Genomic DNA, 15,819 nt, shown 5'->3' on the forward strand with positions numbered 1-15,819 from the left:
CTTCCCTAACGACCCACATTCTACAAGAGGAGTGTTCCCCTGCCTTGGCTGCCATTCCCACTGTTTATGATCAGAGGAACAAAATATGATATCCAAAACCTGCTTTTACCTGTGCCGACCTGCTGAATACTTTTTGTTCTTCGAATAGAGTGGCCCTTTCTTACTTCAACTTCAGCACAGGTTGAGGTGCCCCTTTGAGCCAAAGCCTTTCCACCCAGACTCAGCCCACTCCAATGAGGACCAATTGCTACTCATTCCCTCATATAGTGATGTTTGGGTCTCCTGACCTCAATTGCCCTTCAACTGTTAAACTCAATCCCCCTATAGTTCAGCCTTGTGTCTTTATCCATTGGTTCTGCCGACGTGCAGTCTCGCACAAGCTGCTTGGGCGGATTCTCTGGAGAAGCAATGGGTGATGCCCCCCCAACCTCTCTCTCTGCTGATGGCCTTGCTAGGTCCTTTCAGGAAGCATTCAACCAGGGGTCAGCATTCAAGATTTTTTTATCGTCATGTGAAAAAACAAAATGTGACATGGCACAAAATTTCCTTTGGTCTACTATAAGAGAGATTTGTTATCAGCAGAAATTGCCTGGTGCCTGCTACAGTCAGAGAAAGAAAACAAACATGAGTTCCCTGCAGAGTCACGTAGATTTACCTCCAGCACTCTGCAGGCTCCACAGCCAGTCCAAACCACTGGCAACCCGAGCTCCAGATCCCAAACCTCTGACACAATCAGGAAGCCCTCTGCACCCTCTCATTTCAGTTTCGATGCCTGGTGCCCCTTCAGCTAGTCTAGAACCAGTCTCCAGCAGTCCTCAGCCTGGCGTGAGTCCCTTCACCACCGTCACCAGCAATCTGCATGTGTTCCTCACCTCCAGTCGCTGCGCTGCTTATATCTTATTCAACCTCAGAGCCCCTCGCTGGTCCATCTCTGCACTCGCCATCCCATGGGTCGTCTCCCCGCTTCTCCTTCTGAAATTTGGGGGGGGGGGGGGGGGGGGAGAAAATTATCTCCCTATTTTCTGGTGCTTTCTACCAGTCCTGCGCTTCCCTGGAGTCTGTAACCCCTCATGACTACTGCCAAGCTTAGGCATGGCCACCTTGGACCCAGACCTCACAGTCACAGGATTTTATTGTCGGCTCCTTTTAATGTACGAATCCAGATAACTGAAACTCTTGGGCAAATCTTCCTTGCTAATTTTCCTGAAGGGTCTATTGTTTTTGTAACACTATTAAAATGCAGGCAGGCCAAATTATTAACAGGAAAAGAGATACATGCATCCCATAAACGTCACTCTCCACGTCATTGCAAAGTTTTGACATCACAGTGAATGGCTGCTGTTACAACTTCTCACTGTGCAATGGAACACAGGCCAAAATGAAAGTGATGCTTCCTTGCATCAAAGGGTTCGAACTCCATCCCCTCCGTAGGAGAACGACATGTGAGCACCTCGGCTCTGTCCCACCACAATAGAGTGGATCTCCCAGTGGCCACTCATTTCAATTCCCCATCTCATTCCCTTACTGACATGTCTGTCAATGGTCTTATGCACCTCCAGTGTGAAACCTGTGGTTGAAGGAACAGGAGCTGTTACACTGCCCAAAGCTCACCCACGACTTCCTGCCAGTGTAACTCGCACCCTTTCTTCCCTTCACAGATAGAAATGCCCCTCACTCCCTCCAGGAATGCTATGAATATTTCCATGAATATTTATAACCTTGGGCATTACATTTCACACAATCCCAGGACCAACCCATCCCAAGAATGTCACCACTGGGGATAATGTGAACCATCTTACCTCTTGGCAGCAGGAAAATATCTGGAGCAGGAGAAGCCATCCCAAGCGCAGTAAGGGTCCCTGGCAAGACAGCACTCTGCACAGGCTTTTCCATATACATTACAGCGGTGCAGAGGGAGTTGCGACACACCGATTGCAGAGCCAATATACAACTGTTGCTGAGAGCAGAACAGAAAATAGTTGCAGGCACCAATCACAGGAGGTCAGAGCCAGTTAATGAGTGGAAGAATGAGAAAAAAAACCATTAAAATGGAGATTATCAGCAATGCTTTTGCAGGTTGGACAAGTTTAAGGAAGTTCCCCAACTCTGGATCAAGATTTGGAGATACTTGGTTGCAAATATTTTCCATGTGGATAGTGCAACACTGTTACAGAGCTAGAGGCCAGACTTCAAATCCCACGCTGGAGTTTGTACATTCTCCCTGTGCCAGTGTGAGTTTTCCCCAGTTTCCTCCCACCCTTTAAAATGCACGGGGGGTGTAGGTTAATGGGTTGTAATTGGGCGACAGGGACTCATGGGCTGAAAAGGCCTGGACCTTTTTAACATTTTCAACATTTTTAAAATTTACTCTTTTGATTTTGTTCTTTCACGATGTTTCTGTTTGCAAAGTGTCGATAAGTGTCCATGAGCTGGTTCATACTCAGTGTCTTCAGGATGTCATTACACAGTCTGCCAGGTCAGTTATACTCCTCACATCAACAACAAGATTTCACTCAAGGATATCCAGAGTTTACAGTGAGCTTTTCTCTGCCATATTCAACCCTTCTCTCTCTGAAGTCCATCTAACAACTTCTCTCAGAGGGAGGTGACTCTCTGGAAATCTCTGTTCCCTTGGCCAATGAAGGATGGATCTCTGGATATGTTTCAGGCAAAGATAGATGAATATTTCAAAGCTCCAGGAATTGAGGGATCTGGGGAATGGGGCCAACATGGATCAGCCATCACCACATTGAACGTCGGGGCAGGTTTGAGGGCTGTGTGTCCTTCTCCTTCTGTTTCTTGTGTCCTAAAGCACAATCCCAATGTTCATTCTACATCTTTTCTTTGGCATCTTGTAGCCAAAAAACTGGGGATATCTTGTCACACAGTATCTGTGGACAGAGGAACAGTTAACATTTCAAACTTAAAACATTAACCATTTCTCTGTTGACAGACAGAGACTGACCCAAGTGTTTGCCAAGTTCTCTGCTCCTGCTTCATATTCCCAGCAGCTGCACTTGTTTTTTCCGACTTGACAAAACCCCACTTTATTCATGAACACGCTTCAGGGAAGGGAGTTTGCTCCCTTAGCCCACCTGTTCAACCTGTCATTCAGGCCCATCCCAAGGTGGCCTGTAACTGCTGCACACTGGACAAGAGTACATGGCCATGTCCAGTGAACAAGCACAGTAATTAAACATTAAAAAAGTGTTGTTCAGCAAGAAAATCTGCAGATGCTGGGGGTCATGTGTAGGGTGTGGGGTTAAAACGGCTGGCCACTGTTTCTTGTGTCCTAAAGCACAATCCTAATGTTCATTCTACATCTTTTTTTTGGCATCTTGTAGCCAAAAAACTGGGGATATCTTGTCACACAGTATCTGTGGACAGAGAAACAGTTAACATTTCAAACTTAAAACATTAACCATTTCTCTGTTGACAGAGAACACATGTTGTTGCTCCACTTTATGCATGGCCTCATCATGGTAGTTTGTGAGGACAGAAGAGTCAATGTGGGGATGAACAGTACAATTATCTTACCTGCTTAGTCGAAATTTTCAGTGTTGTAATGGGTGTTGGCTCCTACAAAATAAAAGTGAAGATGTTATAAATACAAAGTAGATGGATAACAGCTTAAATGTTACATTTAACTTTAAATGTAGACATACAGATGGTAACAAGCCATTTCGGCCACGATGCCACACTGCCCAATTTACACCCAATTAACTACACCCCTAGTACATTTCAAACGGTGGAGGAAACAGGATCCCCCAGGGAAAAACCCATGCTGACACAAGTAGAGCGTTCAAACTCTTTACAGACAGCGTGGAATTCAAACCCGAATCCTGATCGCTGGGGCTGTAAAGGTATTGCACTAACTGGTGCGCTAACTAGCGTTAAGCTAACTGGTATGTTAGCTGGCACTGCACTAACTGGCATTTCGCTAACTGGCGTTGCGCTAACTGCTACACTAATTGGCGTTGCGCTAACTGGTACGTTAGCTGGCATTGCGCTAACTGGTGCACTAGCTGGCGTTATGCTAACTGGCGTTGCACTAACTGCTACACTAATTGGCGTTACGCTAACTGGCATTGCGCTAACTGGTGAGTTAACTGGCGTTGCGCTAACTGCCATTGCGCTAACTGGTACACCAACTGGTACACTAACTGCCATTGCACTGACTGGTATAGCAACTGGTACACTAACTGGCACTGACTGGTACACCAACTGGCATGCTAACTGGCATTGCACCAACTGATACACCAACTGGTGGTGCACTAACTGGTGGTGCACTCTACCGGCGGTGCACTCTACCGGCGGTGCACTCTACCGGCGGTGCACTAACCGGCGGTGCACTAACCGGCGCTGCACTAACCGGCGCTGCACTAACCGGCGCTGCACTAACCGGCGCTGCACTAACCGGCGCTGCACTAACCGGCGCTGCACTAACCGGCGCTGCACTAACCGGCGCTGCACTAACCGGCGCTGCACTAACCGGCGCTGCACTAACCGGCGCTGCACTAACCGGCGCTGCACTAACCGGCGCTGCACTAACCGGCGCTGCACTAACCGGCGCTGCACTAACCGGCGCTGCACTAACCGGCGCTGCACTAACCGGCGCTGCACTAACCGGCGCTGCACTAACCGGCGCTGCACTAACCGGCGCTGCACTAACCGGCGCTGCACTAACCGGCGCTGCACTAACCGGCGCTGCACTAACCGGCGCTGCACTAACCGGTGCTGGCCTGAACTTAACAATATTGTCTGTGGTTCAGTCTTGGTTTGCCAGATTCAACAACAACCCTTGAATGAGCAACTACAAAGTAGAGACTCCAATTTTCAGACAGTTTAGTGTCAGGAGTAATGGATTGAACACTTTCCTCTGACTTAAATGTAATTTATAGCAAGATTGATAATTAGCAGGTCTGACAACTTGGGTGAAGCGTTAACTTACAATTTCAAACATTTGGAGTGACATAGTATGTGTAGCGGTTAGCACAACGCTGTTACAGCGACAGCATTTGGGATCAGGGTTCAAATCCTGCGCTGTCTGTGAGGAGTTTGTACGTTCTCTCGGAGACTGTGTGGGTTTTCTTTGGGGGCTCTGATTTCCTCCCATTCTTCGAAATGTACAGGGGGTTTTTTAGGTCAATTGTGTGTAATTGGGCAGCGCAGGTTTGTGGGCCAAAATGGCCTGTTACCCTGCTGTAGGTCCACATTTAAAATGTAAATTTAATAAATTTAAATTCATTCTCTCTCCACAGAAACTGTCTGACCTGTTGGGAATTGGCAGCTACCTCCACTATTTTTGTTTTTCATTCTGGTGTGACTGTTGTATACACTCTGGGCCTCAGAAATTAACCAGCACCTTTAAAGGAGTGGGAAAAGACGCTGTTCATCATGCAAATAACAAATGGTGGGAGATCCAAGGCCAGGGCTCCAGAGGGGGAGTGACTGGTCCCCCAAACATATTTTTAAAATTGGTGTCTTTTCCCCCCTCCCCTTATCAGTGTAGATGTTAACGGAATGACTGGAACTTAAAATGCAGGGACAGGCGAGAGCAAAAAGTTCAGCACTTTCAATAGATTTGGAAATGAGAAACAATCATCTTCTGCCAGAGCGACGCTGACCAGTCTCATCAACAAAAGAGCTGCCATCTTCATGAAAGGTCAAATTGGCACCCAAGAGCCAGTCAGATAAGTCATCTCGAGAGGTAGAAAACATGCGGTTACGGAGCGGGCATTCGTGGTCAGAAGAAGGTAATTCAGTGGGAGGTGACTGTAGAAAGGTAGAGGTTTAAGAGATGTGCAATGGTTAGTAGAAGGTTGTTAAGTAAGGTCATATCATATCTATTGTGGCATGCCTGCATCAGGTGCTGTGTCTGCTGGGAGGTAAGAATTCTCACTGTGGAATGTAAATCTGAAGAGGTTGATGTAAAGTGATATTGGCTGCTGCAATAACAAGGGCAGGGAGACGTCCCAGGGTCTATTTCAGTCAAGTAAGTCAGCCACTGGTCGCTTTCGTTTGCCATGAGTCTGTGTGAGGACAACTGAAGTTCAGACATCCAGAACTGTATCATAAAGTTGGAAGGAGTGTGGGCGGCTCAGAGCTGGTGCTTGTAACAAACTCTGTTTTAAGGCTTCAAAGGCAGAGTATTCAGTGGGAGTCAATTATACTGCAGGCATGCTTTCGAGGTGGCATAAGGCAACAATAATTTAGTGTGGTAGGAACATTGGGGATTCCCTGACTGCAGAAGTTAATTAATCCCAGGAATGCTCTCGTCTCCTTTGGTGTGTGGCATAGGAGTTTGGGACACTCAGAGTGAATCTGTCCTCAGTCATCTTCCTGTCTGTTGCACTAAGTCTGGTGCCAAGCAATTTTACTTTTTCTTGTCCCTGATTTACTTTTTGAGGAGGGATGATGTAGCCCAAAGAATCCAGAACATTCAGCAGAAATGAGGCCTCTGAGTCATTTGTACCTCAGAATGAACTGGCCAGTGGTCTGATGTATGGCAGAGAACAATCTGCAAGGCAATGCAGAATGGCCAGTAGGTGGAACTAGAGAGCTGCTCTGGTGGACAGCAGACACGGTCACTGAGGCTGTGAAGGTCAGGGCTGAATGACTCCTTCAGATCAGATGCACAACCTGTGGGGTCCTTGTCCTGTGCTGGAAGCTGCTTCTTTGACGTCTTACGTGGCGGCGTTTTGGTTCGTCCTGCAACTATGGCAGCATACTGACAGAGGGGAGGGTGATGCGGAGGGAGTCCTCGCTACGTCTTTGAGGAAGGATATTAACTACGTTGGGATACTGCGGGGAGGTACAAAAAGTACAGAAGACACAGGGTTCAGAATGCAGAGGTGCATTAAGGACCCCCCCCCCCACAACTGAAAAATCAGTTAGGCCCATCATTCAACCACTGACTCACCATCTGGCGTATGTTGCGGCGCACACTCTACCAAATTTTCGAACTTGTCTTCACCCCTGACCATGCTGAATGCCTAAATTTAATTTTTTTTAAACAAAAGGTGCTGTACACTCAGCTGCTAAACAAGATCAGGGCACGTGGTGTGGCAGGAGAGGTACCAGCATGGTATAATGCTGACTGGAAGACGGCACAGAACCTGGGAATAAAGGGGGTGGCTGCCAGTAACTGGTGGTGCTCCGCAGGGGTCGGTGTTTGGTCTGCTAATTCTCACGCTGTACCTAAATGATTTAGATGACAGAATTGATGGCTTTGTGGCTGTTTGCAAGAGATATGAAGATAAGTGAAAGTGCGGGTAGTGTTGAGAAGCAAGGAGTTTGCAGAGGGACTTGGATATGTTGGGAGAATGAGAAGAAGTAGCAGATAGAATGCAAGGTAGGGAAGTGTATGGTGAGCACTTTGGTTGAAGGAATAGAGGTGTGGACTACTTTCTAAATGGGGAGAAGAAAGTGGAGCTCTCAAGGGACTTGAAAGTCCGTGTGTAGGATTCCCCAGAGGAAGGTTAACATTCATTTTATGAGAACTGGAATATAGAGGCTTGACAAGGTGTGGGTCAGAACACATTTGGAGTATTACTCCATATCTAAGGAAGGGTCCACAGGAGGATTTATGATAATGATCCCGGGAATAAGAGGCTTAATGTACGAGAAGCATTTGATGGGTCTGGGCCTGTGCTCGCTGGAGTTTAGTAGGATGAGGGGGAATCTTGTTGAACCATACCCAATATTGAAAGGGCTGGATAGGTTGGATGTTGAGAATATATTTCCAGTAGTGGGAGAATCTCGGATCAGAGGGAACTAGCTCAGAAGAAAAGGACATCCCTTTAGAACAGAGATGAGGAGGAATTTCTTTAGCCAGAGGGTGGTGAATCTGTGGACTTAATTGCCAGAGAAGCCTATGGAGGCCAAGTCATTGGGTGGAATTTGTGGAGCTTGATGCGTTCTTGATTAGTAAGGGTGTCAAAGGTTATGGGGATAAAGCAGGAAAAAGAGGTTGAGAGGATAATACATTAGCCATGATTTGAATGGTGGAGCAGACTTGATGGCCTAATTCTGCTCCTATCTCTTATGCTCTAATGAATGACATGGAGGCCACACCAGAAATGCAGGGCTGACTGGTGAAGCTCCAGAACACAAAGTGATTTTAAGATTTAGAGCTCATTCAAAACAATGAATGTGCCCGACTTCAAAGACTCAATAATCTCATGACATTCTGGTACGTTTAAAAATATGTTGTATTTTTCTGGCTACATTTTCTTAAAAGAAAAAGCTGCCAGGGATCCACATCCCCCAGTGAAAGTGGCCGTGTTTACAGACATCGTGTAATAAAATGATGTTCTAATGAGTTCCGCAAACATTATTTTCCTTCCACCTGCTTATGAGGATGTTTACACCTCTTGATAGTAGGATTATCTGTGATAAGAGGAGATAGGATCTTAAGATTTAAATCTTCAACAGCAAACAGAGATCATATAGGTCACCCTGTGAACAAAATCAGAGACCTGCTCATTGATGTGTTGATAAAAATGTCAGTCAGTGAGCCACGGTTGGAGTGATCTCAATGAGGGCCAATGAAGTGTGGAGATGTGGTGACAGGGAGATTGCAAGCAATAGAAAGCTTTAGATTACTGAGAGAAGGCAAACTCTCACCCTCAACACTGTCATTTCTTCCAGTAACACTTCTTCCAGGTCATGCCAGGTCTTCTGAGGAATACACACTACCTTCAGGACAGTCCCGGCATCTAAAACAAGAACCATAAATGGCAGGTTATATCACATGATCAAGAGATGGAATGCTGTATATCAGTAAGATAGAAAGATTGCAAAGATTTACTAGGATGTGGCCAGGGCTTCAGGTCTGAGTTAAAGGGAAAGGTTCAACAGGTTAGGACTTTATTCCCTGGAGCACCGAAGAATTATGAGGGGGTCAGACAGAGTAAACAAAGTTGGACTTTTTCCACTGAGGGTCGGTGAGATACAAACCAGAGGACATGGGTTAAGGGTGAAAGGGGAAAAGTTGAGGGGAACTCCTTCATACAGAGAGCAGTGGGAGTGTGGAACGAGCTGCCAGCTGAGGTGGTGAATGTGGGCTCAGTTTTAACATTGAAGAAGAATTTGGACAGGTACATGGATGGGAGGGGTATGGAGGGCGATGGACTGATTGCAGGTCAGTGGGACTAGGCAGAATAATGGTTCAGCACAGACGAGAAGGGCCAAAGAACCTGTTTCTGTGCTGTAATGTTCTATGATTCTGGATGGTTGTAGTTTAAACAGAAGGTCTGTACCAATGGCAGATTATTTTACCAGCAAACCGTTTATGTACAGCAGTTTGCTGCATCTCAGTTCCACCTGGAGAAGACTGTGGTGCAGTTACTGTGACCCAGACCCCATCGTTTCACGATCTGAATAAACTGTGACAGAACAGCGTGAATGTCATCTTCACAACCCAGGAGGTGAATCTACTGCCCCTGTGCTCAGGCTGTGGAGAGACTAGATACAATGGAGTTCAGTTGATATTTGACCTTGAACTGATCCTGATCCCAACATCACTGAAACAGGGCAGGAGAAACCAAAATGGGGCAGCCTTTTTGTTGCTACCTCAACGGCAATTATTTGGCGTTATCAATGTGGTGAGCAGTGCTCTCCACTCTCAGCCCATACACATACCCCACCCCACTACTTCATGTTCAAGGGACCCTGCCAGGGTCATGGGAAAAACCCCTCAGAGTCACAGGATGCTCCCCATGGTCAAAGGAACCCCCCAAAGCTCACGGGGAACACCCTCAGGGTCACAGAAATCATCCCCACCAAAGCTGATGGGCACAATACCCGTCCTGCAGCTTCACAGAGAAATGACACCTCAGATACCCAGGAACATCCGCCTCAGGGAAACGGAAATCCTCCCTCTCCCACCCGCCCTCCCCAAGGTCTTGGGAAGATCCCCCATCGGGGTCATGGGAAATCCTCCTCAGGGTCTCGGGAATATTCCCCCCCCCCTTAGGGTTATGGAACCTCCCTCCCACCTCAAACAGGGTCACGGGCACAACAATCCCCCCTCCCCGCAGGTTCACAGGAACTCCCCACAGGACCTACCAACCTGTACATGTATGGAGCGTGGGAGGATACTGGAGCACCCGGAGGAATCCCATGATCACGGGGAGAATGTATAGACCCCGGCAGAGAGTGAGACGTCACAACATGGTGGTACCTGTCCCAATGAACATGACGTCATATTGTCCATCTTCTGCCTCGACACGATCGACCACGATCTGAGTGAACTGGTAGTCCACATCTGTCTTTATGACGATCGGGCGGTGATTGAATGGCAACACGGAGTTGTACATGGCTGGGTGGCTTCGCGCAAAGGTCATCACGTCATCGGGAAAGTCCTTCGTTGACTCAAACCCTCCAAAGGTTCTGCTTGGGCACTGTGAAGAATGGAACAGGTGGGGGAAAATAACAAACAGCCAAAATTCATGGCATGAGTAGCAGAGTTGATGTTGATAAATAATCCGATTTAAAATTCATCATCCCGAATAAATAATAATAAATACTTTGCTAAATATATTTAAATTTAGACGGGTAATAGGGCCCTTCCAGCCCACGAGACTGTGCCGTACAATTACACCTAAGCATCTGGACTAAACCCACATGGACATGGGGAGAACATACAAACTCCTTACAGATCCGAACACGGGTCGCTGGTGCTGTAACAGTGTTGTGCTAACCATGTGATCTATCTTTTTTTTTAAATGATGGATTGCACAATTTTTCTGCCTTGGGACTTCCACTGGGGCTCAGTCCATCTACAGGGGTGGCTACAATCCTTTCAAACCATTCCTGGGGTCTGAACATCACCAGTGAGTCTGGCATTTGTTGCCTTTCTGTTATAACCCTTCAGAGGGTGGGGGGTGAGCTGCCTTCTAGAGATGTTCTGGGGAAGGAGCTCCCTCCGTGTGACTGGGGAAGGAGCAGCCGTACATCTCCAAGTCAGGATGTACTGTCCCCTTCCTCCTGTTGCCCTTGGTGGGAGGGCTGCTGGATCTGGGAGGAGCTGCAGAATATCTGTACACCCAGAACTGCAGATAAAACACATCTGGCCATCTCAAAATTGATTATATTTATTATAATTTATTTCATAAAAGATGTACCAAAAATGCAGGGCACCGAGGTCACATTTTAAATGAGTTCTTGCAAACCAATTATAAACATGGACCAGTCTCCTGGCAGCGTTAATATTCAACATCTGGTTTGATTTTAATGAAATTTAACAAGAGGAGAATTCTAGGGCTGTCACTTTTCATAGTTGGGCACTTCTCAGTATCTGCCTTTTTCATGACTTGGGTTTGATGTGTGGTGTGGCAGGATGTGAAGTGCTGATCTTCATGAGGGCAGAATGGAGGGAATTGGAGCAGGCCACTCAGCCCATCTAGCCTGCTCCACCATTCAATGAGATCATGGCTGATCAACAGTGAGGGGCTCAGGAGTTGAAGGGTCCTACAGGACAGCGTGCACGGATGAGTTGATTTTCATGACTCGGGCATTTATTGCCACCATAAGGACGGTGACCACGGCAGTGACCAGCGAAGGACTCAGTGACTGAAGGACCCTACAGGACGATGACCACGGCAGTGACCAGCGAGGGACTCAGTGACTGAAGGACCCTACAGGACAGTGACCACGGCAGTGGACCAGCGAGGGGCTCAGTGGCTGAAGGACCCTACAGGACGGTGACCACGGCAGTGGACCAGCGAGGGGCTCAGTGACTGAAGGGTTCTACAGGACAGTGACCACAGCGGTGTACCAGCGAGGGGCTCAGTGACTGAAGGACCCTACAGGACGGTGACCACGGCAGTGGACCAGTGAGGGGCTCAGTGACTGAAGGACCCTACAGGACGGTGACCACGGCAGTGGACCAGCGAGGGGCTCAGTGGCTGAAGGACCCTACAGGACGGTGACCACGGCAGTGGACCAGTGAGGGGCTCAGGAGTTGAAGGGTCCTACAGGACAGTGTCCACGGCAGTGAGCATTGAGGGGCTCAGTGGCTGAAGAATCCACATGGGCTGTGGCCGAGTTCTGTTCGGGGGACCCGCATGGGCTGCTGGAGACTGGTTCGTGAGAACCAGGTGTCAGAGCTGGGATTGGAGAACATCCTGAGGGCAAGAAGAGATTCCAAAGGGCCTTGGGCACTGAAGGCTTCCTCATTATCGGAGGCTTGGATCCAGAGCTCAAGTTGCCAGTGATTTTTGCAGGAGTCAGTATGAGCTGAATAATGCTCACAGTGACTGTCAGCCTCATGGTGGACAAAAATTGCACGTTAGATTTTGTTATTACCTGACAATTAAAGGAATATTGAATGGCCCCTGTCCTGAAAACAGTCGACTTCACTGGCAAGTTTAATCTGCATCTGCTGCTCTAAGATGAACCAGTGAGAAGCTGGTAATGATATGGTGTCTCTACCAGACCTGAAGTGAAGAAGTTTTGGAATTGAACGTGGCCCTCCCTTGCCTGGCAGTTGGCAACACTCAGACAGTAACAGTTAAACACAAAAATCTCCAAACTCTGTGGTTGATGTAAAAACACAATGGTGTAGAAACTCATCAGGTCAAACAGTGAACCCCATATATCAAAAACAATAATATATAACCCATGTTTCAGGCTTGAGCCCTTCATCAAGGTTGGGGCAAAATATAGGCCGGCACCCAGAATCAGACGCCTGTCCACTTTGCTCATATCTTGATGAAGGGCTCAAGCCCGAAACGTTCATTCTGTGTCTTTGTCTTTAACCTGTTGAGTTTCTCCAGTGTCGTGTTTTATTTCAACCATGGTGCCTGCAGATGTTCGTGTTTTACCTCAAGTGGTTCAGCGACATCCTGCAGAAAGCAAATGTGACCTCTTTACCAGCCTGGCCTGTGTGTAAGATGCCAGACCCAGCAACAATTCACTCTGAACTACGCCCACACCGTTCAGCGATAACGTGAGAATGAAAATGGACATCCCTGAATATAGAACAATTATTCGATCATGAGGCAATAAGACACAGGATCAGAAATAGGCCATTCAGCCCATCAAGTCTGCCCCATCATTTAATCATGAGCTGATCCATTTTCCCCACTGAGCCCCACTGCCCGGCCTTCTCCCCATAACCCTTGATTCCCTGGCTAATCAAGAACCTGCCAATCTCTGCCTTAAATTTACCCAATGACCCGACCTCCACAACTGTTACTGGCGACAAATTTCACAGATTCACCACCCTCGGGCTGAAGAAATTCCTCCACCTCTCTCCTCTAAGCGGACGCCCTGCAAGTAACAACGTCTCTGCTTTCTCACACAATACTATACAGGACTATTCTCCTTCCACTCTGCAACAGTGCATGAACTGCCCATGGCTGCTACAAGTTCAATGAAAGTACCGACTGATTCTCAAGTTACTGTGCCATTTACCACAGAGAGGCTGTGAAGCCTGTTGTCGTGGCAATGGACCCCAGGGCCGCTCCACTTAATTTCCAGCTGTTAGCCATCTAATCTTCTTGTGTTGTACCCCAAGCACACCAGACTTTAATCTGACAGGATCGAACAATAGACCTTCCCTACAGGTTATTAACCTTTCCGCTCTGGATGGCAAGGTATTCATTTTGTTAATGCTTGTAAGATGAAGTCACTGTGTGGAAAATCACTAACGAGCAGGTTAACATTTGGTGTGAAATCCTTTATCAGCAACTTGACAAGATGGCAGGAGCAGGTGAAGGCAAGCCATGGGATGCAGGGCCAACGAGAAATGATGTGCTGTCGGTGGGGACGGTTCAGAGGAGGAACACCAGGATGATTCCAGGAATGAGAGGGTTTATCATATGAGGAGTATTTGTCAACTCTTGGCCTGTACTCATTGGAATTTAGAAGCATGAGGGGGGATCTCATTGAAACATTATAAAGGTTGAAAGGTGTGGCAGAATCGATGTCGAAAGGTTGTTTCCCACAGTGGGAGAGTCGAGGACAAGAGGGCATAATTTTAGGGTTGAAGTGCATCCACTTAGAACAGGGATGTGAAGGAATTTCTTCAGCCAGAAGGTGGTGAATCTGTGGAATTTGTTGCCACAGGCAATTATGGGGGCCAGGTCATTGGGTGTATCTTCGGCAGAGATTAATAGGTTCTTGATTAGCCAGGACATCCAAGGTTATGGGGAGAAGGTCGGGCAGTGGAGCTGAGTGGGGAAATGGATCAGCTCATGATTAAATAGTGGGGCAGATTCAATGGGCTGAATGGTCTTCTGGTCTTGTATCACCCTCTGCTTTTGTCCCTGCTGGGTGGAGTGGAGTGGGCGATGATTGCAATGGGCATGTCATTGGGGCAGACAGTTTTCAGTGCCATTGACATCCAGGATATACAGCTGCTCTTTGGTCGCACACCACACTGCGACAAGATCACATGGTGTAAGTGGGCCCAGGTGGTGATGGATCCTCTGGGGATGCTAGCAGTCTCGGGCAGTAACAATTAAATATTTCAAAACATCTTTAAAGTACTTTACTGCAGCTATAACAAGTGGCAGTGAACATGATTTATGATAAGTTATGGCAAACATTCTATTTAATGAGATCAATGATCAAAGCTCTTTTTAAGCAAAACAGATGTTCAAAGTATATTCATCAATGGATTGACATCTTGGAACTTTTTAAAAGGGTAATAAAGATACTGAAATGATAATCTTGTCATTCAGCCAAATTCGGATTTCAGACTGGTATTTCTATCAAGGTAACAATTGTCCCCACAAAATTATTACTTATGAAAGCATTATAAGTGAAAAAATATGTTGGAAAGATTATTCAGGTCAATTCATTCAAGTTTTAGCATCATGTTTCTTTTACCCAATGACAAGATCAATGCTATAACTGAAAACCTCACTGGATTCCAATATTTTTTTAAACCTCAGGTCAATGGATACATCTTTGGTCAATAGAATGAGCCAAGGCATGGAGTGAAGGAGAAGTAGAATTTTAACAGAACTCCTCTTAAATAATTTCACACAATTGAGTGGCTCCTAGGAGGTCAATTCTACCAACCTCGTTCTACCGGCCGCGTTCAACCAGCCGCATCTCTTTCTCTTATTGTTAGGGCCGCCGCCGGGCAATATTCATGGCGACTCTTCGTTTGCCTTATGGCGGACACATGTTGAAGTAGATCATGTGGATTCCATTTTTATGCATTATCACATGACAATAAATGGTACCTTGAACCGTATTATTTTGGAGGCCCTGATCAACTGATTTGATATGAAGGGGTTGAGTGGATATGAGATGGTGGTGGAGAATTCGAATATGGCCATGACTCATTGGTTGAAGAGGAAGGAGGGATCGAATTGGCCTCCTCCTGTTTCGGCAACTAACCTTTCAAAGTGATCAGAGCGACTGAATGGAATGGACTGGTCCATAATGACCCCGTGCGTCAGAGAACTAGGGTACAGACGCATTTCACAAATGTCACAAATAAAGATCCTTCCTTCGAATGTGTAGCTGGCCCTCCAAATTCACACTGTTGGGAACAGCAACACTTCTAACACTTCCTGCCTATCAAACCCTCTCCTTTCAGACCAAAACACAAGAGATTTGCATCTTAACCACCTTGGTTTCAAACAAGTACCATATCTGTCAACAGCCAGTGGCTTGATTGACAGCTTCCCTTAATCAAGCTTCGAGAAAAATATCCAGTCAGAACCAGTCAAAAAATAGAAAAAAAGAATTTGATAAAAAGAAAAGTATCATTTAGTTTGAGACGTTTAACCTTTGCAAGAACATATTGAAATTGACCGCTTCCTGTGGCCTTTACTTCCCAACCCCTTCCCCATC

The 15,819-nt window shown here is 46.8% G+C and overlaps 1 protein-coding gene across 1 annotated transcript in view; it reads right to left on the bottom strand.

Moving 5' to 3' along the window:
• The window catches only part of sema3ab (sema domain, immunoglobulin domain (Ig), short basic domain, secreted, (semaphorin) 3Ab), a 158,461-nt gene that overhangs the window by 25,212 nt on the left and 117,430 nt on the right, over positions 1–15,819 (bottom strand). Inside the window, exons 12-15 of the mRNA XM_069910005.1 lie at positions 10,187–10,406; positions 8,629–8,720; positions 3,538–3,579; positions 1,800–1,957 (exon numbers count right to left, since the gene is read on the bottom strand). Coding sequence (XP_069766106.1) covers positions 1,800–1,957; positions 3,538–3,579; positions 8,629–8,720; positions 10,187–10,406 — 512 coding nt within the window. The remainder of the gene's footprint in view (positions 1–1,799; positions 1,958–3,537; positions 3,580–8,628; positions 8,721–10,186; positions 10,407–15,819) is intronic.

The sequence above is a fragment of the Narcine bancroftii genome, chromosome 13 (assembly GCF_036971445.1).
Source record: "Narcine bancroftii isolate sNarBan1 chromosome 13, sNarBan1.hap1, whole genome shotgun sequence".
In the NCBI taxonomy this organism is placed as follows: domain Eukaryota; kingdom Metazoa; phylum Chordata; class Chondrichthyes; order Torpediniformes; family Narcinidae; genus Narcine; species Narcine bancroftii.